The sequence below is a fragment of the Microtus oregoni genome, unplaced genomic scaffold (genome assembly GCF_018167655.1).
Source record: "Microtus oregoni isolate MIOR12 unplaced genomic scaffold, Mior012 000028F_ref0000031, whole genome shotgun sequence".
Classification (NCBI taxonomy): domain Eukaryota; kingdom Metazoa; phylum Chordata; class Mammalia; order Rodentia; family Cricetidae; genus Microtus; species Microtus oregoni.
In genome coordinates, this window is record NW_024543087.1 from 4,435,611 (window position 1) to 4,462,333 (window position 26,723).

General features: G+C 47.0%; 1 protein-coding gene and 1 non-coding gene across 3 annotated transcripts in view; one reads left to right on the plus strand and one right to left on the minus strand.

The window, feature by feature from the left end:
- Positions 1-14,560, minus strand: part of Wdr48 (WD repeat domain 48) — a 33,682-nt gene extending 19,122 nt beyond the window's left edge. Inside the window, exons 1-7 of one of the 2 annotated variants that reach the window (XM_041676848.1) lie at positions 14,493-14,560; positions 6,330-6,470; positions 4,581-4,659; positions 3,620-3,702; positions 3,389-3,518; positions 1,586-1,674; positions 644-745 (exon numbers count right to left, since the gene is read on the minus strand). In XM_041676848.1, the coding sequence (XP_041532782.1) occupies positions 644-745; positions 1,586-1,674; positions 3,389-3,518; positions 3,620-3,702; positions 4,581-4,659; positions 6,330-6,470; positions 14,493-14,540 (672 nt within the window). In that variant the 5' untranslated portion in view covers positions 14,541-14,560. Of the gene's footprint in view, positions 1-643; positions 746-1,585; positions 1,675-3,388; positions 3,519-3,619; positions 3,703-4,580; positions 4,660-6,329; positions 6,471-14,137; positions 14,379-14,492 lie in introns of those variants that run through there. The other variant, XM_041676847.1, reaches the window with a different exon arrangement.
- A 9,631-nt stretch (positions 14,561-24,191) lies between these two features.
- On the plus strand, positions 24,192-24,298 carry LOC121464585. Its single transcript, XR_005976530.1, has one exon. It is a non-coding gene; the product is annotated as a U6 spliceosomal RNA (small nuclear RNA).
- The last annotated feature ends 2,425 nt before the right edge of the window (positions 24,299-26,723 follow it).

Here is a 26,723-nt window from a genome sequence, read left to right on the forward strand (position 1 = left end):
CAGTTAAACTGCCCCATACAGAAGAACATTACATATTACAAAGAGGACACAGGACCCAGACTGCAGTGGCTAGGAAGAGCTTTAGGCTTCTAGCCACTGCTAGAGACTTAAACCTACAGACAACACAAACAACAACAAGGCAACTGCCCGAGCCAGACAACCGAGACCCTCCACTAACAGGCAGGCCAAGGCTTTGACAGCAAGGCTTCCTCCTGCCTACAAGGTCAGCACTTCAGCTGTGGGGGCCTCCATGCAGTTACAGCTGCATTATGACTGGACTCGGTAGCTTTCAACTTAGCTTTTTATTTTTTAAAGATTCACTTTATTTTTAGATGTATGTGTATCTGTGTGAGTATATGTCATCTGTGTGCAGTGCCCATGGAGGCCAGAAGAGGGAACCAGATCCCCCCAGAGCTAAAATTACAGAGGGCTATGAACCACTGGACCTGTGTGCTGGGAATAGAACTCCAGGACTCTGCAAGAGCAACAAGACTCTGACCACTGAGGCACAATTTAGTAATCTACAGACCAAAAATTAGGATATAAATTACACATGCAGATTTTGGTTCAGGTCAGCCTCTCCAATCACGCAGACAGAGGAACTTCCACTAGAACCGTCAGCTGGGCCTGAAAGCACGCCTACCTGCGTGCCGTCCCTGTTCAGCAGCAGCGCCTTCACGTTGTCTGTGTGCCCTTTCAGCTTCATGAGCTTCGCGCAGGTTCTCGGATCCCACACTCTTAGAACCTGGCAGTGTTTATAGAGTATTATACAAACCGAACACAGATACAACCAGCTTTTGAAAACAGCCGACTTTCATATCAAATGTCAACTATTAAATTCTAAGGAGGAAACACTGCTGCAGCCAATGTATGCTGTCCAAGGCTGCTAAGCTTAAGGACACCTTTCTAAGGCCAAAAATCACAGTCATCTCCCCACGCCACGTACAGCAGTTGCGGTTACACTCTGATGTATACAAATAACGCTTCTTTGATCATCCACTGGACAAAATCACTGTCTTTATTATTTTATTCTTTAGCTTCTTTTGAGACAGGAATTGGTTGTGAATTTCTGGACTCAAGCAAAATCTTCCTGCCTCAGCCTCCCGAGTGCTGGGACTACTGCATGCTACCTCACCCAGCTCTGGGCATGTTTTATTTATTTATTTATTTATTTTTTTGTTGTTTTTCGAGACAGGGTTTCTCTGTGGTTTTTGGAGCCTGTCCTGGAACTAGCTCTTGTAGACCAGGCTGGTCTCGAACTCACAGAGATCCGCCTGCCTCTGCCTCCCGAGTGCTGGGATTAAAGGCGTGCGCCACCACCGCCCGGCCTTTTTTTTTTTTAAAGATTTATTTATTTATTATGTATACAATATTCTGCCTCCATATATGCCCACACGCCAGAGGAGGGCGCCAGATCTCATCACAGATGGCTGTGAGCCACCATGCAGCCGCTGGGAATTGAACTCAGGACCTCTGGAAGAGCAGCCAGTGCCCTTAACCACTGAGCCATCTCTCCAGCCCTCTGGGCATGTTTTTAAGGACTTCATTTTCTTAGGTTCAGAGACACTGGCCAGGTCATCCTTACCTTTTCAGTGGACCCTGATACAATGATTGTTCCCAGCTGGTTCATGGCCAGGCTATAAATGGAATCTTTGTTCCCACTTAATGAAGAAGCTATTGAGGATAAAAGGATTTGAGTATTAACAAAGTGACCAGGTGTTCAGCAACTTGTCAGCAAAGATCACAAGCTTACACATTTGACCCAGAAACTTCACAAACACTTTAAGGATGTGAAATCTATCTATACTAGAGATAATTCCAAATAACAGTATCATCATCAACATTTGTTTTTCTGGATTTGCGTATGTGTAGTGTTCAATATCTGTCAAGTGGAACTGTACTGCCATTTAAAACTGACCCACATAAAAGCAGTGTATTTCCAAAGATGGGTCTGACTTGTTCCAAAGCCACTGTTATTCAAAGAAATGCAAAATGAAAACACCATTTCATACACAAATCAGATTAAAAAAATAAAAACCCAAACCCCCAAAATCTAAAGCAACACTTTTAGCCAGAATCATGTCCATACCCTTTGATTTGGAAGCCAAAGCGAAAGTGTTTCCATGGTAACTGGCTCACAAATACACACCCAGTGGCCCGAGGAGCAAGCACAGGTGAGAGGTTTAGAAATGCCTGCTTGTAAGCATTTCAACAAAGGTAACTATGATTAGCATGGGTTCTACACTCATAAACCTGAGTGACAGCCTCCCTTACAATCTAAGTAAGCCCAGCTATGGCAGGATCTATGTTCACTAAGGCCAAGTTTCTATTCCTGTGTACCTTAGAGGCAGGCCTTACAAAGAGAGGCCTAGGACAGACCAGGCAGGCCTACCTGCTGGATCCCTGAAAAACAAAATAACCACCAAACAAAAAACCCCAAGGGAACAAGAGGCAGAGCCCCTTTAGATCCACACTACTGGGAAAACCAACACTGAACAAGTTGTAAACGCAGTCTCTCTAGTGGTCTTCCCAGCAGGCTTGGTCACGCTGTAACTATCTCAGCCAAGCCATGGGAGCACTGGAATAACATAAGCTGAGACCATACAGCGCAGAAACCTCGCTGTCTGAGTCTGTGTCTTCAACACCTCCTCTGGTGGAAGTTAGGCCAAACTCTGCTCCCATAAGAAGCCCTCAGACATTTAGTCTAGAGGCTTCCATAGGCTGGGCTATTGTAGTATCGAACTTCAAGTCTATATCTGTGTAAGCCTGACCTGGAAGTTTATCAAACAGCCACAATGAACACCTCTACATCCCTCTAGAAGCACCTGAGTCTTACTGGGCTTTTCTAGAACTGCTGGATTCTTTCAGGCTGCTCTGAACAGACTTCTCAGCTGGTATGGGAACATTCTCTTCGGGGTATTTCTCATCTTGGCCATGAAAAGCTCATGAATACAGTAAGACTCTGAAGTCAGAAAAGAGCCTGCATTGCCAACTATCGCCTTCTTCAGAAGACTGGCTGTGTATGTCTGAGGCAGCAACACTATGGGAGGTATACGGTGTGACAAGACAGATTCTTCTGCCTGCAGGGACTTACACCATAGCTATGTAGCTAAGAAATACACATGGAATAGTCAGGTTCCATCTGGAGAAGCTACTCAGTCTACAGCGCAGCCATGGGCTATCTCCTAGTTCAATCACAGGGCTGGAGAGATGGCTCAGTGGTTAAGAGCATTGCCTAGTTCAATCACAATTCTGGGGGCTAGAAGCTGTATGCAGAAGTACTCTCAAAATATGAGCCACCATCTTGACGCAAACGTATCAAAGATGTTGTATAACATTCTTTATGTCAACTTAGATCTCTTTCAAAAATGTTTTTCAAACACCTTACTTGTGACAGTGTTATTTGAGGCAGTCAATGCTGTCAGAGTATTCACATCCCAAAGGAATATTTGTCTGTCCAACCCAGCCGATGCTACCAGCTCTTTATCCTTGGCATATGCTAAGGCCTTTACATAGTCCTATAACAGAACAGACACACTATGATCTATGCTGTAAGAACACGAGTCCCACAAAGAACTGAGCTCCCAACACGACAGGAAGACTGAACCGTGGACATTACCTTGTGTGTCCTGAGTGTGGACATGCAGAATCCTTTGTGTGCATTCCACACTTTGACCGTCGTGTCAGAGGAGGCAGATATTACTACAAAAGACAGAGTCGAGCAAGGACTTACTACAGGGGCTTGAGCTTCAGGCCACTTAACAGCCAAGTGATGCTACCACAAATACCTGCTCATACATGCACGCTTAAAAGCTCTTCTCATATGTAAATGCACGCACGCACGCACACACACACACACACACACACACACACACACACACACAGTATTGCTTTTAATTATACTGGTTTTAATTATACAGAACAAACTGTTCTAATCTCCCAGGTATAAGTCCTTAATTTAATTGAGAAATTCAGACTGCAAAACCAAGAAATGGAACTCATCAAAATAACAAAAACGTAATACTAAGGCTAAAAAAAATTATATATAGTATAGAGTTCTATTTATCTATAGTTCAAATTTGTGTCAAACTAATGTGTGCTCATGCTGAAGAGCTAAAAGGAAGGTCTGGAATGGCACAAGGAGGCATCTGGTAATCCTGTTATATTTCACTGTGGTTTCAGTATGTGTGCACTTTTCTGCATGTATGTTGGTGTCAGTGAAAAGTCTTACAGGGGCTGGGGCATGGCACCAAGTAAGCGCCTCCTGTGTAGGCATTAGGCACTGCCAACACCCACATAAAAAACTGAGTGTGGAAGCACACACCTGAACCTCTTATAACTTCAATGCTGGAGAGGGGTGGGGGGGGGTGGGGTGAAAGTAGCAGATACCAGGAGCTCAGGAGTTAGCTAATCTAGCAATCAGTGAACTCTAGGATCAGTGAGAGCATCATGGAAGATGACACTTGATACCCACCTCTGGTGTCCACACGCATACAAACCTGCACACATGCAGACTTACATAAAGAATGAAAGTCATATAAACAGAATTTAAAACTTCAAGACGCCCGAGAAGCACTTACACGTTTTCCCATGGCAACAGAGTACGACATCATTCACCCAGTCGGTGTGGTGCTCCATGGATGCTATGTATGGATCTTGCTGAAACGGAAAACCAGAGTGTACAACAGAGAGCACAATCTCGACAAAGTAGAACCAAGCTCAGATTCTTCAGTTAATGTGATACCATACTTAAATTAACTAGAGTGACACTCCCCTAAACAGGCGATGCTTCCAGAGACTTGATGATTTAAGCAAGCTTGTTTCAGGATATTAACCATAATAAAAGCCTAGGCTCCCAAGGTTAAGTTTTATAACTTGTGGTGGCAAAATTGACAGTTCTGGGCTAGGCATGGTACAGGGCACAGAGTGCCGGAGGACAGGTAGGGATTTCTTACACCAGCACACCTGTGGTTTTTGAGTCTGGCCTAAGGGCTTTTATCGGTGAGTCCCTATACTGCTTGTCCTTCAGAGAAGGAGACAAGGTGCAAGGGCACCGGCACCCCAATCCAGTTGCCAGACTCCTACCCCCTGGCTTTTACCAGAGCCTTTTAGACACAATATCAAGTTATGTCCCACACCAACACAAGCAAGTTTACACACTTCAGGGGCAAGGGAATGGCTCTTTTGCATATCTAAGAACTTGTCATAAAGACCAGGAAAAAGATGTTTGAGTGTAGGCCAGACAGACTACCAGATTCTAGGTAATCTGCATTTTCCCTTAATTTGTTCTAAATACTGGAAATTCTCAAAAAGTTAACATTATAATTCAAAGAATTTCTACAGCACAGCAAAGGTAACACACTTTTCTTATTTTCATGCCTTTGACACTGTCTTCGTCTCCTCGAGAACTCAGAGCCTGCTAGATTGAGTCCACTACAAGAAACCTTATCTGGCAGCTGTGCCGACGACTCCCTGACTGCAGTGAATACCGGTTTGTAGGGCTGGCTAAAAAGACACAAACTTAAAAAAAATTCAGGTGCTGGCACCAGGGGTCTGTGATTAGGCTGAGTTCCAGTTCACTGCCTGTGAGTACAAGGAACCACACAGTTGAGAGTTGTGTAAATGCTCCTTTCCCTCCCCAGTGCCATTCTCTGTATCATTCACAAAGCAACACTCAAACAAACCCTGGAGTTCCCTCCCATTCAACTGCAGACCCCTTTGCATGTCAATATATTTGAAAAATCTCTTGATTATGATGCTGAAAATAGAACAGAATGTTGAATTATGTACTTTTACAAATATTTAATTTCCTTATAAAAAGTGATTAAGGTCCCTACAACATGTTAGTGTCTTCTTGGCTAATGGCGGTGTGAAACCATGGAGGCTGCCCTCTCCTATCTCTCCTCGGGCTTCTGCAGACGTCACTATCTGTTTTGCAGTGCTGAGCATCAAGCCCTGGGCCTTGTGCATGCTGGACAAGCACCCTGCCACCCGAGCTACACCCCAGCCTTGAGAGCCTCGTACTTACACAGTGAGGGACTGTAAATGCACAGTTATCAAGAGACTTTCCAAGTTCATAAAGACACCAAAATCCTGTGGAAGTGCTCATTCCCCACCAGCCAAATATTTCTGCTCCTTTGTGGCAGGGGACTCTTAGGGCAAGATAATTTATGGAGACCCTGTGTTAATAAAGGCATTTTCTCACAGCCTTACACAACTCTGTGGATAATGTCTTCACAGAATATATTATGAAGCTCAGTGCTCAGAGATTAAAGCCAGAGCTGAAGAAGAAGCCCACCAGACAAAGCCACTGGTCCAAGCCACCTCACCTTGTGCTGATTGACACTCCATATTCTGATGATGGAGTCCCGCCCTGCGGTAAAGAGCCTGTTGAGTGCTGGGTCCAGCTGCAGGGCATTAACTCCATTGCGATTGTACTTCTCCACTTCATCTCGAATAACATAGGAAACCTGGCAACAAGAGCCAGGCCATGGTGAGGTGTAGCCCACTAGTGGCTAGTTCCAATAGCAAACTAACAGTTTCTGTCTTTATCTTACTCCACGGAGACTACAGGGCACCTCGAACCCAGCTCAGGATAAGCAGGGCTGCCGCTGCACCTGGACAACTCCCCAGCCTCCTGTCTGCCTGTATCTGTCTAATCCACTCCACCAACCTTCAACCACCAGTACCCCTGAGGAGGACAGTCGGTCAGGAAAAGGAGGAAACGTGGGAAGAGAAAGCTGCCCCCAACCCCTCCTAGTTTGCCTATCGCTGGCTGACAGATGCCAGGACAAGACCTGTAGTCCCATTCTGAGAAGACTGTGCAAAGGCTGGTGCACCGAATGCTCTCTCCCAGCATGCCCTTCTCCAGCGGCCCAGAGGGAGAGATCACCAGAGCAGCTTTTCCCAAAGCCTAGCACAGGTGGAGCAGCTTCCTGTTTTTCTAGGCCGGAGCTCTCACTGCTCCTAGCTCAAGGGCGCCACCTTGCCTCACTCCGTAGTTCTGGGAAAAGTGAAAGCACACACAGCCTTGGGTGACTGGAAAGGTCTCTCTTCTCTCTCACACTTGAAGGAGACCAGGAAGTTTGGATACGAGGGCTGACTGAGAATTGGCTGGCAAGTGCAAGGCACTGGGTTCTGCCTCAAGCATGACAAAGAAAAAACACAGGGAGGCAGAGGCAGGCAGATCTTTGAGTTTGAGGCCAGCCTGGTCTACAGAGTGAGTTCTGGGACAGCCAGAGATACACAGAGAAACCCTGTCCCGAAATAAAAAAGAAAGGAAAAAGAAAACCAAAGGTAGATGTCCGTGCACAAATCCTCCTTTAGCTCCCCCAGCACAACAATTCCTGAGCCCATGCCTTCAGTCTCCTTCAAAGCGGCCTCATTTGTGCTCTATCCTGGACACCTTACTGTAAAACTCCACCGGTTCTGTTCCTGCATTCTACTTGCTACAGGAACTAGGCTGAACATTTAAAATCATACACACACAGACAGAGACAGACAGACAGACAGACAGGGCCACGGGGACATCCTTGAGACAAGAGTGCCCCTTTTCTATATAATTATGGGCAATCTCTCAGCGGTCCCTTAGTTCCCGATCTTGCTGAGGGCCTCCACTGTCAGACCAGTTGCACCTGGCAACTGGTGCTAATTACTTAGAAGTTGTTGAGAGTATTGGATGTCAGGCCTGGGCACCTACTGCTCTTGCGGAGACTCCACTTTAGTTCCTAGCACCCATGTCAGGCAGTTCACAGCCACCTGTAACTCCAGCTCCCAGCACCCTCTTCTGCTCTCTATGGACAATGCAGTCTGAGCTGGTGGCCGTTCTACTCTTCAAGGTTTTAGTTCGTGGGTTACTCGTCCCTGAATTCACTTCTATACTGTTCAAGCTGTGGCTGACTGAAGACACACACAGGGGACAGCAATGAGGAGGAAGGAGCGTGTGCCACACTGCTCCTTTGCTCACAACTCGCTACTTCTCACCGCACTCACAGCTTACTACCACATGACGCGGGTCTCTGACTCCATCTTCTACTCCTCTTTCCCCAACCCCAGGCCTCTTTACTGTCCACAAACAGGCCGCCATTCCTACCTCAGGACACGTTCATTGGATCGTCTCACTGGAGTGTTCTTGGTCTAGACAGCTTAGAAACTGTCTCACTGCCTTTCCTCCAAACCCTTTCCTCATGCAGAGCTTCTCTGGTGGCACAGACATGAAGGCAGAGACAGGAAGGCCTCTGAGTTTCAGGCCAGCCGGGCCCACACAGAGAGCCCCGTCTCAAACCATCAGCACCATCATCACAACGTGTTTCTCCTACTGCTTACCATGATCAGCTGTTTGTTTGGTAGCCTTGGATGCCCTGGAACTCACTCTGTAGACCAGGCTGGTCTTGAACTCAGAGATCCACCTGTCTCTGCCTCCCAAGTGCTGAGATTAAAGGTGTGGGCCACCACCACCCAGTTATTCCATGGTCAGTTTTTAATCCTTGGGGCCTATGTACCGTTGGAAAGAATTCTACAATGAAACAGCACATGCCCACTCCACACACGTCAGCTGACACTGTCCACATCTGCTTTATGAATTCTACAATGAAACAGCACACGCCCACCCCACACACTTCAGCTGACACTGTCCACATCTGCTTTATGAATTCTACAATGAAACAGCACACGCCCACTCCACACACTTCAGCTGACACTGTCCACATCTGCTCTATGGGATCCACCCCTGCACTCGATTCATCTTACCCTCTCACATCTTTCGGACAGCAGCACATCAGGACACCTTTCTCGAGACATTGAGGCATACGTGCCGCTGTCTAGTTGCTTATGTTTTTACTGTTTATATATAATTTATTTAAAACAAAATTCACAGCGAAACACATCTAGATACGTGACAAATCAACACACCTGTGCAATACAAACCTTACAAAGAGAACATTATCACGCCCTACAAAGTTCCCAATTTACACACTCCATCCTTAGACAATCTAACTCTAATTTTATCACTACAACAACCTGTTAGTAGGATCGCACAGCTCCTGAGCAAGGCTATTTCTAGAAAGCAGGTTAGTCTAGTTGAGTCCAGGAAAACCTGGCCAACTATAACCATGATCTCACAACTGTTCCTCTGTCTAGTTCCATAATGACTTTCTATTTGTAACTCTATTTAAGCTGACTTTTAAAAAGTATTTTAGGGCTGGAGAAATGGCTCAGTGAGTAAGTGGCATCACTTGCCACAAAAGCATAAGAATGCAGTAGAATACCCAGAAACCATCAACACCAGGCCGAAAAGCACACATCTGGAATCCCAGTGCTTATATAGTACCACGGGAGGTGGAGACAGGAGGGGACCAGGGCACTCATGGACAGCTAGATAGCATGTGCATTGGTGAATGACTGTCACAAACAAGGTGGGAAGTGAGTATGGATACGAAAGGTTATTCTGAGCTCACATGTGTGCTATGGCACACCCATGTCTACAGTCACATACACGGGGACACATGTTCATATTCTAACACACACACACACACACACACACACACACACACACACACACACACAGTCTCTAGTCTGCCCCTTCTAGACCAGGGGTTAGCAACAAGTGCCTGATGGACAAATCCAGCCTCAACCTTCTTTCTGTGAACTGGGTGTGCTGGAGTCCAGCCATCCCTGTTCATTTACAGACTCTCCATGGCTGGCTGAGAGCTCTAAGGGCAGATCCAATGCTTATGGCGCAGAGCTGAATCCTTTAACACCACAAAGCCCCAAGAGCTGAAAACACTCCCGCCTATACTCACTCACACAACACCTGTACTTGTTGAGTACTCTTTGTGGGTCCTTCTTCACTGGCTACTCAACAACATTAAATCACAAGGCTTGTCTGTAACTTGACTTTAGAATTCAAGGTACTGTTTTCTCATCGAAGACACAGTCAAGAGGCAAAATACATTCATTTCCCCACCTTTCCCAAAATGGAAGGTTTTATTTTTTATCATTTACAAGCATAAACATAAAAAATGCATGTAAAGTGACTGAAAACAGCGAATGGTGATGCCTGTAATTAGCACTCAAGGGGCTGAGACAGGAAGACCACCTGTGGTGTGCAGGCAAGACTACACAGTGGGGCCTTGTCTCCAAATAAAACGAAACCAAAAATAAAAATCCGAAAACACACAGCAGCAACAACAAAAATACTAAAGTATATACGGGGAAATATTTAAAAAAAAAAATTTATGTGTATGTGCCTGAGTGTATGCACATATGTGTTCCACATGTGTGCTGCAGAGGACATAACAGGAAATCAAATCCTTGGCGCTGGAGCTACAGAAAGTTGGGAGCCACCCTGTGGATGCTGGGAATTAAATGCAGGTCCTCTACAAGCACAGTCAGTGCTCTGACCTGGTGAGTCATCTCTGCTGCCCCAGAGGTGCGGATCTTTACAGTAAATGTACCCCATGTCCTTTTGACCCAGACCACAGAATATCACTCCAGGGAGCAGCACTGACACTCTAGATTTTTTACTTGTTTGAGACAGGGTTTCTCTGTGTAGCCCTGGCCATCCTGGAGCTCACTCTGCAGGCTGGCCTTGAACTCAGAGCTCTGCTGGGACTAAAGGCATGCGCCACCACATTACAACACACTGTCCAGTAAAGCCACTATCTTACTTTTCAGAAATGGAAACATATTGTGTTAACTTGCTGCTCTTACTTCAGGATACCTTCCTGTTTTGATTATATGGAGAGAGAGAGAGAGAAAGAGAGAGAGAGAGGGAAGGAGGGAGGGAGGGAGGGAGGAAGAATATGCACATGGAGGGCTGAGGCCAAGTATCAGCACCTTCTGTTTTATTACTTCCATTTTATTTTATCTGAGGCTGACCATGGTCTCTCAGACTCTGGACTTTATCAGTTCTTCAAGACTAGATGGCCAGCAAGCTCCAGTGCTCTTCCTGTCTCTGCCTTCTCCATACTAAGATTTTGGCACATGCCACCACACCTGGCTTTTTTTTGGGGGGGGTACTGGTGATCTGAACATAGACCCTCATGTGGCACGCACTTTACAAACAACACAACCTTCCCAGCCTCTAGTTTACTTTTTGATAATTGCAAAGTAACCCACTACATGAATATTTCATATTTTGTTTGACAACTATATACATTGAGATTTCCAAACATGTTTATTTACACAATAACAAGACTCCTAAAAAAATAATCTTATATAAGTAGAGAAAGATAAAGACATATGACATGGGATGTCCTGTATATGTGTTGCTTTATTGGTTGATGAATAAAGCTGTTTTAACCAATGGCTGAACAGATCAAAGCAAGGCGGGAAATCTGAACAGAGATATATAAAGAGAGTAGGCAGAGTTAAAGAGAAGCCATGAAGCTGCCAAGGAAGAAAGACATCAGCCAAAACCTTACCCGGTAAGCTGCAGCTGCATGGCGAAACAGATTAAGAGAAATGGGTTAATTCAAAATATAAGAGCTAGCTAGAAATAGGTTTGAGTCACTGGCTAAACAGTGTTGTAATTAATATAGTTCCTGTGTGATTATTCGGGTCTGAGCGGCTGGGAAACAAATGAGTGGTCTCCGCCAACAGATATATATGTAATTTTTGTAGAATAATTTCTTTTAAAGAGATGGTCTCACAAAGTAGCCCTAGGTACCTAGAATGTGGTATGTAGATCAGGCCTGCCTCGGCTTCCCAAGGGTGGGGATGAAGGGGCGTGCCACCAGGAAAGGACAGAACACATTTTTATAGTAAGGCACTGTGAACTAAAGGGGCTGCCTTTAGGTTTTGTCAAGGCAGGAGACAAAGCAGTAAGTGCTATGGCTCTGTTTAAAGTAAGATGTCACATAAGTCAGGTAGCAAACTGGGAAAGCACAGGCATGGCTCTCAAGCAATGTCACTTCTACCCTTACAGGAAACTTCTGACTGGAGAGGATAAGTCCATCCAGTGGGCAGGAGTCAGGGGATCCTAAACAGCTTACAGGACAGGACCCTTAGCTTCTTCAGGGAGGACTGAGCTAACCTGAGGTGCGGAGAGTGGAGCCCTAGGGTGATGCAGGACACAGTTGCTGCCTTGAGAGAGTGGAGGACAGCAGGACAGGACTGCTATTCTTGCAGTGGGCATACATGTCCCCACTTCTCTGCACAATGAGATGAGATCATCTCTGTGGCTTCTAGACAAATTCTGAACTTTCTCTTCAGCAGGCTAACTTCACTCTTGTTAGGAAATAGTGTCTAGTTACAATCTGCTTGTTGCTGAACAAAGTGCTGAACACCACACTCTAACTTCATTCTGAGTGGTTAAGAGCAGAATCATCTCCTCCTTCACCCTCCCTGCACCAACCACCACCTCCTCCCTCTCATTGCATGCACTGGCCTATACCCAGCACAGCTAAACTTGTTTTGTTTTTGCTTCTGCCGTGTTTCATTTTCATCTTTACTCTCCTTGATCCCTATTGTCTTACTTTTTTTTTTTTTTTAAGATGCTAGGGACTGAATTCCAGGGCCTTGTGCAAGGCAGATGAGTGTTCTACACTGAGGCATATTCATAGCTTTGTCTTTTAGATGCTTTAAAGCATGTGTGTATGTGTGTGTGTGTGTGTGTGTGTGTGTGTGTGTATACATGAATGATGGTGGTGCCACAAAGTACCTTTGGAGGTCAGAGGATAACATGGTCAGTTCTCACATTCTACCATGTGAGTCCCAGAACTCAAGTCTTCAGGCTTGGCAGCATGCACCTTTCTTCCCCAAGCCATCTTCCCATCCCTTGTCTTTTAAACCTTTGCCCCCAAACTGAGAGAGGTGATAATCCTTACTCTATTGAGAACCAACATCCTAGTGTGCAGAACATGGCTAAGTTACAGCTTAGTTGGAAACGGCATTCTCACCACCTGGCCTGGAAGCTGGGGTTACTGCAATCCCATCACGAATGCCCTTTAAGAGAAAAACAACACCTATTCAGGGAAAGCTAAGGGATTTTAGATTGCTCTAATTTCACTTATTCTTTAATTTTTTTTATTATTCGTGTGTGTGTGGGGCGGTGTACAGCACATGCAGACACATGTATGTACACGAGTGTGGAGGTTGGAGCTTGGTTTGGGTATCTTCCTTGGTTGCTCACTGTACCTGGAGCTTCCTGACCAGCAAGACTAGCTGGCCATGAAGCTTCGGGGATCCTCCAGTTTCTGCCTCCCGAGAGCTGAGATTACAAATGTCAACCAACATGCCAGGCTCCCTTTTAAGTGGGGACAGAATTTTAGATTACGTTTGTGCCCTAGGCCCTTTACCAGACTGAACCATCTCCTCAGCCCAACTGCAGTCACTGTAACAACCACCTACTGAATACATAGGGACACTGAAATGGCCAGTGAGATCAGGAATCTAAAGAGGATATTTATTCAGAAAATTTTACAGGTCTAGAACCTTATGTTGGGGTTACTGTCCCCTGGTCCCCTCTTCTGTGGAACTCTTTCAACCTCTTTCCCTCTTTGGGCCCAATCTATGTACTCAGTACTTGTCTGATGACACAATGCACCTTTCCAAGCCGCACACACTCTACCTGCAAACAGGACTTCAAAATAAATTCCTCCATCTTTAAGATAAAAGGTAGCAGATAACATTTTTTTTTTTTGAGCCAGACTGATGTGTAGCTCAGTCTGCTCTCAAACTTGTTAGGTACCAGAGAATGACCTTGAATTTCCGACCCTCTAGCCCTCAACACCATGCCCCTTGACCCGTGTTAGGTGCTACTAGTAGACGCGGCAGGCAGGTTCCACCGGCCTGGTTTCCTGTGGTGCAGGGGGGCTGACCTTGCTCAGGACAGGAAGTACTGTCAAATGAGCTCCAGGACCCAGCCCCAAAGACAGCAAGCAGAACTCAAACGTACACCACACCAAAGCGATTTAGGGAAACCCACAACACCCACGCTGTGGGTTAACGAACTCATCACCCGCTATGCCGACGCTACGGAGACAGGGACTGGAAGACGCACAGGGAGGACCGTGGAGGGGGAGGCGAACCCCACTGCAAAGGAGGAGAAACTGTCATTTCTTCCAGCGCACGCTCCCACGTGCGGCCCAGTCCCGCCACGCCCCCGCAAGGCCCCTCGCTGTCGGGGCTCACCCACCCGCGGGCACCGCGTGGCCTCCGCCGCCGGATCGCGGTCGCTCCGAAGGAAGGCGGCCGAGAGCAGAGGCAGGTGAGCGGGCAGAAGGCCCATGGCGCCGCCGCAGGCCCGCTGTCCCGGGACGGTGGTTCCCCGGGACGGCGGCTCCCGGCGACCGCTTGCGAGGCCCGCGCGGGCGCCCAGTCCGCCCAGCCGCCGCCTCGGGCCGTTGGCGCCGCGGCCCCACCCCTCGCGAGCCTGCGCCCCGCCCCGTCATCCTCCGGCCGTCGAACCCCGCCGGTCGCGGCCCGAGGCATCAGCCCGCCCGCGGCGGAAGCCGACCCGACGGCGGGGCTGCGGAGCCGGGCCGCCATACCTGCACTTTCCTCCGCCCGGCTGTGTTCTGCCGGTGATGGGCCGCCATCTTGCATGTTGACACTCCGACGTCACTTCCGGGAGAGGCTCGGCGCCGGCGGATGTCCCTCCCTGTTCCCTTGGTTGGGCATAAGGTAGGCAGGGCGTAGGCTTTCCGGCCGCTTGCGCCTCGGAGTAGGAGCCACGTGCGAACGGTAACGCTGATGGAGGCAGAGCCGCCGCAGACGCCAGCATGCAGAAGAGAGGCCGCCCCAGCTTTATTATGAATATTTTTTAATTTAAATTTTATCGCTTATTTGTGTTTTGTTTGAATGTATGTATGTGCGGTGTGTGCACGCAGTACCCAGTGAGGTCAGAAGATGGCGTCGGATTCCGTGGACCGGAGTTACAGTTGTTCGTAAACATTGCGTGGGTTGTGGGAGTCGAACTCAAGTCCTCTGCAGGAGCAGCTAGTGCTCTTAGGCTCTGTGCCATGTCTTTAATTCATCTCCATATTTGTAGCTTTTAAATTAAAAACAAAAAAACAAAATCAAAACTTTTTTGTTGTTATTTTCTGAGGCATGGTCTTACTGTGTAGAATGTGCTGGCTAGGGTGTGGTATGTATGTATGTATGTATGTATGACTTCAGACTCATTCGGAGGTCAGAAGACAACTTGTGGGAGCCGGTTCTCTCCTTCCAGTATGTGGGTCTTTAGGCTCTAACTCTGGTTTGGCAGAGGGCACCTTTACACAGTGAGCTATCTCACCAGACCCCAAACTCTCAAGTGCTGGAATTACAGACTTGTGCCACTATAGCTGGTAATACGGATCTTAGAAGTTAAGCGAGGTAATGTTAGCATTGTCCCTGATTGGAGACAGTCAAAATATTTCAAATCATCACCTTGGCTAGGAAATACAGCCAAAGTATTATAACTGTGGGGGCCAGCCATGATAAGCTAAGTAGGGACAGGTCACCCAAAGGAGGTTCTTTACTTCCAACCATTATCACCTGCCAGAGTAAAACTCGGTCATCGATAAATTTAATAAGAGGCCTGAGCTGGCTGCAGAAAGAACCCCAATCTGAGATCACCTAGCACCACCCAGAACAGACCATTCAAAGGAAATGCCTGGCATTCCAACCGCTGTAGACAGGACCTCCTGCCAGCACACACTCACCAGGACACCCCTAGACAAATGTCAGCCAATCAGGGGTTCTAAACTTCAGAAACCCCTCACTCTCACCTTTACTACTATAAATACCCAATTTCAGGGGCTAGAGAAATGGCTCAGGGTTAAGAGCACTGACTGCTCTTCCAGAGGACCCGGAAATTGCATTCACATGGCAGCTCACAACTGTCTCAAAATCTAGTTCTGGGGCATCTGACACCTTCACACCAATGCACATAAAATAAAGTGAAATAAATCATAAAAATTTTAAAAAAAGATCCTGAACAAAATAGTAAAAAAAAACCCCAATTCTAACTGAGCTTGGGGCTCTCTGGTTGTTCCAATGTGTTGGACATGCAGAGAGACCGAGTTTGCAAACTTGAGTAAAATAAAGGCTCTTTGCTTTTACATATGGGACTCGGTCTCCTTGTTGGCTTTTGCGGGGACTTCATGGATTTGGGCATAACAATAACCCCTATGGAAACCTACTGCCCTTGTAAACTAATTTAAAAAATAGAATGGGTCTGGAGAGACAGTTGAGAAAATAAGAGCACTTGTTACTCTTGAAGAAGGCTAGGTTGGTTCTTAATATCCCTCCACCTGGGCACTCCTAAGTGTCTGTAATTCCAATTCCAAAGGCCCTCTCCTGGCTTCCACAGGTACTGCATGCAGATGGCATACCCACATATGCAGGCAGAACACTCATACACATAAAAGAAGTCAATCTTCAAAAGAAAATATATATACAAAAAATAGAAATTTGAATATAGGTACCCTGCATCAATGGATGATTATTTTCCCAGAAGACATGGTTTATTAAATGAAAATCTCAATACCAGGCATGGGAGAGTGTTGAAATACGGAGCGGCGGGCTGTGTCCCGCCACCTGGCTAGCTTTACCCGAAATAATTACACGGAAACTGTATTCTTTTACACACTGCCTGACCCATTAGTTTCAGTTTCTTATTGGCTAGCTTTTACATATTGATCTAACCCATTTCTATTAATCTGTGTAGCCCACGAGCTGGCTTACCAGGAATGATCTTAACCTGCGTCTGTCTGGAGTGGGAGAATCATGGCGACTCCCTGACTCAGCTTCTTTCTCCCAGAATTCCATTTTGTTTACTCCGCCTACCTAAGGGTTGGCCTATCAAATGGGTCTAGGCAGTTTCTTTGTTAATAAGAAATCACTCCCACATTAGGAGAGCTTCCTTTGACTTAGGGTGGGGAAGCCCTAGAGGCCCTCCAAACAATACAGGCTATTGCTACTGTTCTTGGTTGCCCACCAAAACTAAGTAGTAAGACACTATTGCTGAAGATGCTATACACTTTGGTAGCTGAACGTAGGAACATCCAGGCAGAACTGACCTGGAAATTTCCTCCCTGGCATTGTGCAGGCTGTAAGGGAAGAGAGAGCATCCATGATATCCCCGCAGATAACCCTGCCAGGCAAGATGTGCCGCTGGTGTGGTGGTGGCATGACAGTTATGGGGGGAACCAGCTACTTTTGAATTCAGGCCTGGTCCTGTGAACCTGGTCCTGTGAACCTGGTCCTGTAAATCCCCTGGCTCGGGCGGCCATGGCCCCAAGGAGGAACTTGCTACTGCTGTTATTCTAAACTACAAGTTGTCATACTTCCTTCTGGATGTTTCTGTCCAGGAATTGGGACTGTCCTCAGCCATGGCCAGAGGCGCCTCTTTTTGTGGTGAGCAACAGTTAAAGCAGAGACTCAAAGAGCGGGCAATAAGTGACTGTTAAGTGCTTAGCCCTAAAGAGACGTCTGACAAAGGGTGGAAGGAGCTAAGAGCTGGAGAATGGGGCAGAGCCTGCGGAATGCTGTCTTTTGGCCATTGCCCGGAGAAATCGCTGCAGCTGTAGCTACTGCAAAGGTCTGCGAACATTCCAGCAGGCGGCGCTGAGTGTGCTCAGTTGGCCATCAACACACGGGAAGGACATGGAGGCGAGAAGTGTGCTGAGTGTCCAGAGGAGTTGGGGAAGGACATAGGGTCCCTGGGAAAGTGGGAAGGAGGAGATGGGGTTCCTTGGGGGGATGGAAGAGGTGCGTTGGGGCTGCCTAAAATCAAGACAGCACACATGAAGTTGTCTAAGGGTGAGTAAAACGTACTCTGTTAAAATGATCATATAATTGCGTAGCATGTGCTTGACATGTAATAAGTGCAATAAAATTACTGCCTCTCAAAGTGAAAGTGGGCTAGTGATATAACTCAGCGGGAACTGAACTCTGGTCCTCTGGAAGAAGAGCCAATGCTATTAACCACCGAGCCATCTCCCCATCCTTGTGATACATCCTTTAGATTGTTTTTATTTTGCCCACTTGATATGGGTCCCATCCCCTGCAATCTCCGTGTTTTCCCACAGAACCTCTAAGAAGACACTGGAGATGTTTGTGTACAAACGTAAATGTGTGATGTTTTCGTCTGTCAGAGAGACTTGCTTTAAATGCCATCTTGAAATTTCCCTTCCAAGTGAGAAGAAGCCAGTGTGCAGCAGCTAGCTTATTCCTGAACACAGCCACTACCTCGGGGCTGGTGTCGTGAATGCTCAGTCCAGATCTCCCACTGGAGGGCAGCAGAGAGCCACCCATGCGGTCCCTGATTTGGAAGTCACTGTCTGGGACAGACCTTAGAATGTTGGATACTTGTTTCCCACAGATGAAAAGTCACAAAGTACCCCAACAAGAAATGGATTTTCTTTCATAAAAATGCCATAATTTATTAGAAGGACAAGCTAAGTGAAAATAAAGCATACTTTGGTAAGGTCAGCAGGTCCCGTATCTATAGGTGTAAGCCACTCAGATTAACAGTGTCTGGAAAAAGATTGCACATTCACCAAACACATACAGTTTCTTTCTTACCATTATTCGTTAAACCAAACAGTTTTTACATAGCATTTGAATTTTACTCCTAGAGACGGTTTAGAGTGTACAGGGAGCTTCCACACTGTGCTTTATAAGATCCTTAAGCATCCCAGAATTTTGGTACCCAAGGGAGGCTTGAAACTTAGTCACCATAGATAAGAGGAGTAACTTGATGATTTACCAAGGAGACAAAATAAAAACAATGTAACGACACTGCCACAAATGTTCTCTCTTTGGCTGTGGTTTTTATGAAGGACTTGAATGGACTAAGGCTTTAAAGCTTGGGGCAGAAACGTGTAGTAGGTGTGAATTTTACCCACAGACTTGCACATGTCCAAGGAGATGCCATAGCAGGTTATTAAACTTAAGTGTAATTCTGGGCCATCAAGAGGGCTTAGCAGGTAGAGGTGCTTGCTGCCAAGCCTGATGGAAACCGCATGGTGAAGGAGAGAAATAACTCCTGCCAGTTGACTTCTGACCCCCACATGCGTGCTGTGTCGGCCCCAGGTGTCAGGGTACATTTTAAAACTCAAACTAAGTGTACTTTGAGGCTCCCACCTAATCAAAATGATGGGGACTTCCTCCTCAGTGGCAGTCAAAACACCTGTGGCTGCAGCAATTGTAAGGTCACATGTCAATCTCAGGATCACACTTGGGGGCACCAAAAACCCTGAAAGCACAGTGTTTAGAACCCAGTGCCTCAGAAATATGGTCCTTTGGAAGTGACAGGCGAACCAGTAGCCTTTTCTTCCATCTGGAGTGGCCATTACCAGCACTGGGAATCCTAGAACCGGTAGAGCTAGCCCCAATACCATTATCAACCTGGGTGTTGTCTGTGATACTCCTGGTTTTCGTTCATTCCGAGCTAGCCCCGAGCACCAGCATCAGCATGGCTGCTGTCTGTGATGCTCATGGTTTTCGTTCCTTGCAGCACCTTTTTACTCTCACTGACCCCTCCCCCAGCCTCGAAAGGGTGAAAGGGCGTTGAGATGTCTTCTGGTGCCTCACCCCACCCTTCGTTCTAATGGACTGTCTTCAGTGGTCTTGGCTTTCACTAGAGTCCAGATGAGAACATATCCTGAGGAGTTCCTGCTTTTTGTTGGGCAACATAAACCACCCCTGAGACCAGCAAGCTCTGTGGATTAACGACCATCAGTGGAAGCTGAGGAAGGAAGGAAAATTACAAGCAGAGCTGAGACCTGCCAAATCTTCAACAAATCAGCCCTCCCCCGAAGCTGGAGTCTAACACTATTCTGTTCCTCGTAATCTCCCAGCAGAAGCCACAGGCATTCTTCGTGCCTCCGAGCACCTTCAAACTGCATTGAAAACCAGGCCCACAAGTCTGGAAATCTCCCTTCACTAATTTGTTGTACACAAATGCCCAAAGAAGCCTTTGAATGGTAAATGCGGTGGGAGGGGCAGTTTCCATGGCAACAGTCCAATGCATCCTTTTCTCCCGCAAGCCAATTAGGTCTTCATTGCTGAGCTGCTGTGCATGAGAAGGTGAGGGGCCGAGGGGCCGGGACCTTGTGCGAGGAGGAGGGGTGAAGTCCTGAGCACCTGGAGCTGCATCCTGAGCTCACTGAGCTGTGCTTTGGCCTCCTTTGGTTGCCCTGGACCACTTGGGGAAATACATATGCAGCACACACAACAAAGAACTGGTTTCTTTAATAATACAAAGAATGATTATGAACTAACACAGAATACATCAAAACACAATAGAAAAAAAATGAGCAAAGGACATGAATAGGTACCGTGCAGAAAAAGAGATGATTGAATTTGTATGGGAATGTCCTTAATCTTATTCAAAATGAAGAAAATAATGTGTTTAAGGGAGCACCACTTTTCTCCTACAGCTCAGAAAAGACCTGAAGGTTTCATGAGACACTGTGTTCAGGTGACGTGGGAAAGCCATCGTTTACATATTCAGAGGGTAATTCAATATAATCACCCAGAAAGTGACTTAGCGGTTCCTTTTCTAGCAATTTATCCTCCAGCTGTACTTACAGTTATACAGGAAAAGCATTGTTGGAGAAAATGACGGGGACAGATCAAAGGAATGATTGGTAGGGTTGTAAAGATGCAGACAGCCAATGTGCCTGTCACGTACCAATAATGCAGCTGAGGGAGTGGTAGGGAATGGCCAGCCTTCTATCTTAGTTTAGCCTGAGACAGGAGTAGGATTAGTTGCTTTTCTCTTAGTTAAATACCAGACAGATCCTGGGCGTGGTGGTATATGCCTTTGATCTCAGCGGCTACGAGGAAGCAGGCAGAAGTCTGTGAGTTCGAGGTCAGCAGTGTCTACATACATAGTTCTGGGACTGTCAGTCAGCAGAGAAATCCTGTCTCAAAACCAAAGCCCGACACCTGACAAAAGCGACTTGAGATAGAAGGGTTCATTCTGGCCACAGTCTGAGGGATGCAGTCCACAGTGGTGGAATCCACGCTGGTGGGAGAGTTGGTGCAGGGGCCTGAGGGCACAGCCGATTACACTGGGTCTGGAGTCGGGACCCAAGCCCACGTGTGGGGGTCTCTCCACCCGAGTTAACCAAATTTGGACCGTCCTTCCCAGACATGCCTAGACATTTGTCTTTTAATGATCCTGTCAGGTTGACAGTCAGGGTCACAATCAGCTTAAGATGCAATCTCAAGTGAGTATAAAGAAGATGCCATGTGCAGCTGAAGGAAGAAAAGTCTCCTGAGAACTGGTTCTAGGTCCCCAGTTGGCTCCATAGTGTCAGGGTATGGGTTCTAGGTCACACAGTCGGCTCCATAGTGTCAGGGTATGGGCTCTAGGTCACCCAGTTGGCTCCATAGTGTCAGGGTATGGGTTCTAGGTCCCCAGTCGGCTCCATAGTGTTAGGGTATGGGTTCTAGGTCACCCAGTCGGCTCCATAGTGTCAGGGTATGGGTTCTAGGTCACCCAGTCGGCTCCATAGTGTCAGGGTATGGGTTCTAGGTCACCCAGTTGGCTCCATAGTGTCAGGGTATGGGTTCTAGGTCACCCAGTCGGCTCCATTGTGTTAGGGTATGGGTTCTAGGTCACCCAGTCGGCTCCATAGTGTCTCCTCTCTTCTTCCGCAGGAATCCATGACTGACTCCAAACATACTAAGGCAGATCTTTAGTAAGACTATCCTGAGAGCTTGTAAGTGAGCAGTTGGGTGGATTTCAGTTCTAGAGGGTGAGAGGTAAGCCGGCCACAGCAACCACTTTGGTGAAACTATGAGGCATGCTGGGAACAGATCTTGTACCACAGTTTTGGAATAAGAGTTTGGTGTACTTAGCCGGGCGGTGGTGGCGCACACCTTTAATCCCAGCACTTGGGAGGCAGAGGCAGGCGGATCTCTGTGAGTTCAAAACCAGCCTGGTCTACAAGAGCTAGTTCCAGGACAGGCTCCAAAACCACAGAGAAACCCTGTCTCGAAAAACCAAAAAAAAAAAAAAAAAAAAAAAAAAAAAAAAAAGAGTTTGGTGTACTGTCTAGTTTTATGTCAACCTGACACTCGCTAGAGTCATCAGAGAGGAAGGAGATTCAGTTGAGATCTGGTTGTAAGGCATTTTCTTAATTAGTGACTACCGGGGGAGGGCCCAGCCCATTGTGAGTGACGTTATCTCTGGGCTGGTGGTCCTGGGTTCTATAAGGAAGCAGGCTGAGCAAGCCACATGGAGCAAGTCAGTAAGCAGCTCCCCTCCATGGCCTCTGCATCAGCTCCTGCCCCCAGGTTCCTGCTCTGCTGGAGTTCCTGTCCTGATTCCCTTCAATGGTGGACTATGATGTGCGAGTGGAAGCCACATAAACCCTTTATTCCCTAACTTGCCTTTGGTTATGGTGTTTTATCACAGCAGCAGAAACCCTAACTAAGACACTTGGTGAGGATTTTCCATAGACTAAATGTGTGGGGAGTACCTGGGAGAGAGGCAGCCTGGGGCTGTGCCAAGTCTCACTCCAGAAGGAATATTTGCAGGGTGGTTCAGTTGGTAAAGTGCTTGCCTTGCAAGCATGAGGACCTGGATTTGATCCCCAGAACCCACATTTAAAAAGGTTACATGTGGGGGGCCACAGATGTCTCGACAGGTTGGAACACTTGGTACCATGCCTGACAAACTGAGGTGGATTCCCAGGACCCACAAGGTAAGAAGAAAGAACCAGCTTCTACAGGTTGTCCTCTTACCTCTTTCTCAGACTCCATCATGTGTGTGTGCTTGCTCCAGGGAACATACGTGGTGGAAAGAACTGACTTCTACAAGTTGTCCTCCATACCCACTCCATGCAGTGTATGTGCTCAAGCATATGCATGTACACGCGCACGCACACACACGCACACATGCACACGTATAGAGAGGTACATAGGTAGATAAGACAGATAGACAGTCACACAGATAGGACCAGGCTTGGGTTCCACACCTACAATTTTAGCACTTGGCTGGTAGAGGGAGGAGGATCAGGAGTTTAAGGTCATCCTTGGCTACCCTGTGAATTCAAGGCCAGCTTGGGATCCATAACCCTTTCTCAAAATAAAAGCAAATGAACACACTGAATCCCTAGACCCAAAAGGAACTAACCCTTCCCAAATAACTTACTGGTATTCCAGAGCAGAGCCCAGGAATTCAGGGACACAGAAATATCCACTGACATGTGCCAATGTCAATTTCACAGTTGCTACCTTCCCGCACAAAGTGGCCAGGCAAATGGAAAGGCAAGAAAATATGACCCATAGCGATGGTATAAATCATGCCGTTGAAACACCCGGACTGGACAGAGATACTATAATTAAACAGAGAAGCTAAGGTAGTTATTAAAACTGAACACATGTGTTGGGAAAATTAAGTACAGATGTGGAATATACAAAAAGGGTCAAACAGAGCTACAGTGTGGACAAACTGGAAGGAAAAAACCTAGGGCAATGCACCAGGCTTTTTCTGTTAGGCCACCAGCCAGCTCCCAAGTCATGAAATGGAGACTTTCTAGTTTTGAACGCTCGGTCTAGCTTGGGCTCGTTTCTGGCTAGCTCTTTTAACTTACGTTAACCTGGTTCTCAGCCCCTACCTTATGCCTCGGGCTTCCTCCCTTTCCTGCCTCTGTATTCTCGCTTTCACTGCTTCTGCCCTCTGGCTGGCTGCTCGCTACTGACTTCTTGCCACAGGTGTGTCCCTCTCTTTCTCCAGCGTTTTCTCCTCCTCCCGAGCCTAGACTTCTCCTTTGATTTATCCTCTCTGCCCACCAGCCTCACTTATCCCTCTCCTGCCTAGTTATTGGCCATTCAGCTCTTTATTAGACCAATTAGGTGCCTTTGGAAGGCAAAATGAAACAGATGTGGCACATCTTTACATAAGTAATTACCCATTCTTACATCGTTAAAAAGTGCAGCACAAACAAATGTAGCAGATCTCTGCCGGGTAAGCAAATGTTCCACAACAGGGAGCACAACAGGAGCGCCCCAGGAGAGGAGAGTGGAAAACTTTGGAAGGGGCTGGAAAGACGGCTCAGCAGCTAGAATGCCGGCCACTCTTGCAGAAGACCCCAATTCAGTTCCCACCACCCACTTAGGGAGGTTCACAACCACCTGTAACTCCAGAGGATCCAAGAACCTCTTCCAACCCCCACAGACACTACACTTCCATGGAGATACCCACACCTCTCCCGGATGAATAGATGATTAAAAATAAATAAATCGTGCTCGCTTCGGCAGCACATATACTAAAATTGGAACGATACAGAGAAGATTAGCATGGCCCCTGTGCAAGGATGACACACAAATTCGTGATGCATTCCATCTATAAAAATAAATAAATAAATAAATAAATAAATAAATAAATAAATCTATCTTTAAAAAAAGTTGAAGATGCCATGTTGAGTCAGGAGGATTGCAGGTTGCAGATCAGCCTGGGCTGTGTAGTAAAACCCTATGTGAAAAAGCTAAAGAAATAACGAATGAACATTCCACAAGGTTGGTGGAAACTAGAACTTTATGGATTCAAGATCCTCCAGGAATAGCCAAGTGTGCACATACACACACACACAAAACAACCTGGAGGATACCATAGTTACTTAAAACCAGTGATACAGCTGGGTGGTGGTAGCGCACACCTTTGATCCCAGCACTCAGGAGGCAGAGGCAGGCGGATCTCTGTGAGTGCGAGGCCAGCCTGGTCTACAGAGCAAGTTCCAGGACAGTCAGGGCTACACAGAGGAAACCCTGTCTCAAAAAACTAAAACAAAACAAAAAACAGTGATAAAGAGAAAAATCTTAAGAGCAACTTTAAATTTCAGGTATCTTGTTTTTAGAAGCCATTTTCTGTGCATGTGTAGTGTGTGTGTGTGTGTGTGTGTGTGTGTACACTTGCCATAGCATGGATTTGGAGGGCAGAGAACATCATTGGATGTAGGTCCTCACCTTCTACCTTGTTTGTAACATGGTGCCCTGCTCACTGTTTCTTCCCTTACACTATGCCAGCATCCAGGAATTCTGTCTCAATCTTACTGCAGGAGGCCTGGGAGTACAGGTGCTTGTTACAAACCCTAGCTTTCAAATACTCTGTTTGAAATAATTCTAACAAAAAGATAGTTTTCTTAGGATAGTTATTGTACATGGGATGACTCAGCATTTATTACGGGTCTGGAGACTGAGAAGTTCAAAATCCAGGCAGATCTTCTGACCAGGCGTCAAGACTAAACTTGGCAATGACTGGCCGTCTTTGTTTCTACTCCCTGCGTGACCTGCTGCCTGGAGCGGAGACAGATGGCAGACTTCTAGGATGGCAATCTGCGCTGTGATAGCAACATTGTGACGGGATCTAGAATCACCCAGCAGATGCATCTTGATGTATGTCTTTAGGGAGGTTCCTCGCCTGGGTTTACTGAAGTAGAAAGATCCACCCTAAATGTGAGCAGAACCATTCCAGGGACTGGTTGCTCCAGAGTGAACAGAAATTAGAACGTGAGCCAGCAGCAGCGTTCATCTCTGCTTCCTGACTGCATTTGCGCCATGACCAGTCACCTGCTGCTATACCTTTGCAACCTTAGTGGATTGCACCCCAAAACTGTGAGCCCAAATAAATCTTTCTTTTCTCTGGTGCTTCTGCCAGGTGTTTTATAACATGGAGGAGAAAGCAACTATTGCAGTTCCTTCTCAGATGGTGGCATTCTGAACAAATCATGGCTCGAACGTCTAAGTCCTCCTCAGAGCTGGTGTCTGAGGAACACCTGTCTCAAGTCTGCGGCTCTCACTGTATCATCTCACACAAAAAAGATGGCAGGGAGAGAAGAAATAAGCTCTCTTGTGTTTTATTTAAACATTGGCTTAGCACACACGCACACCCATGTACACACACGCATACCTGTGTGTGTGCACGCACGCACACGCGCATAGATTGTAGTTGCCTTCCAAAGACAGAAGATGGTGTAAGAGGTCCGGAGTTGGAGTTCCAGGTAGTTGTGATCCATTTGATGTGGGTGCTGGGAACTGAACTCTGGTCCTCTGTGAGAACCGTAAACCCCCTCCCCCCCACTCCGTGTTTCCAAGAACGCTAATCCTATTCAATTCCTAATTGTTCTTCACTGGTTTCCTGATGCTCTCACCAGAGCCTTCCCGCTACCATCATATTAATGTTATGAACTCAATATTTAAATGAGGGAGACAGAAGCTTCATCCTATGGATGTGGCTGGGCAGGGGAGGGGGGAGAGCTCTTGCTTTGCATCCAGAAACTTCTTTCAGACATAACCAAGGCTGGAGCAAGTTAGCTCCAGTACCTGACACGGTGGTTGGAACATGGAAGGGTGCCCTGCGTCAGAAGGCAAAGAGCGCAGGGAGCAGGCGCTTCTACTGCTTCTGTGTACAGACCCTGAGCTGAAGTAGGTGCTGCAGCCTGCACCCCGCACTTCATCTGCCGTAGGGATTGCCCTCCAGCAGCTGAGGACACCCTGGCCACTGAGACCTGGAAAGCATGCTGTTTGCCTTCCTGACCGTGGCAGCCCGGGACCAATGTCTGACTGGGTTGGAGGAAAAGCCCTGGCCTTTCCCAAGGTGGACTCTGTGTTACAAACTGCCTTATGGAGCTCCTGTGGGATTGAAATGAAGACTAACCTCTTCTGAAGCACATTATTCGCCCCCCCCCTCTCTCTCTGTGTGTGTGTGTGTGTGTGTGTGTGTGTGTGTGTGTATGTATGTGTAAGACTGTGAAGGCCCAAAGAGGCCAAAGGTCAGA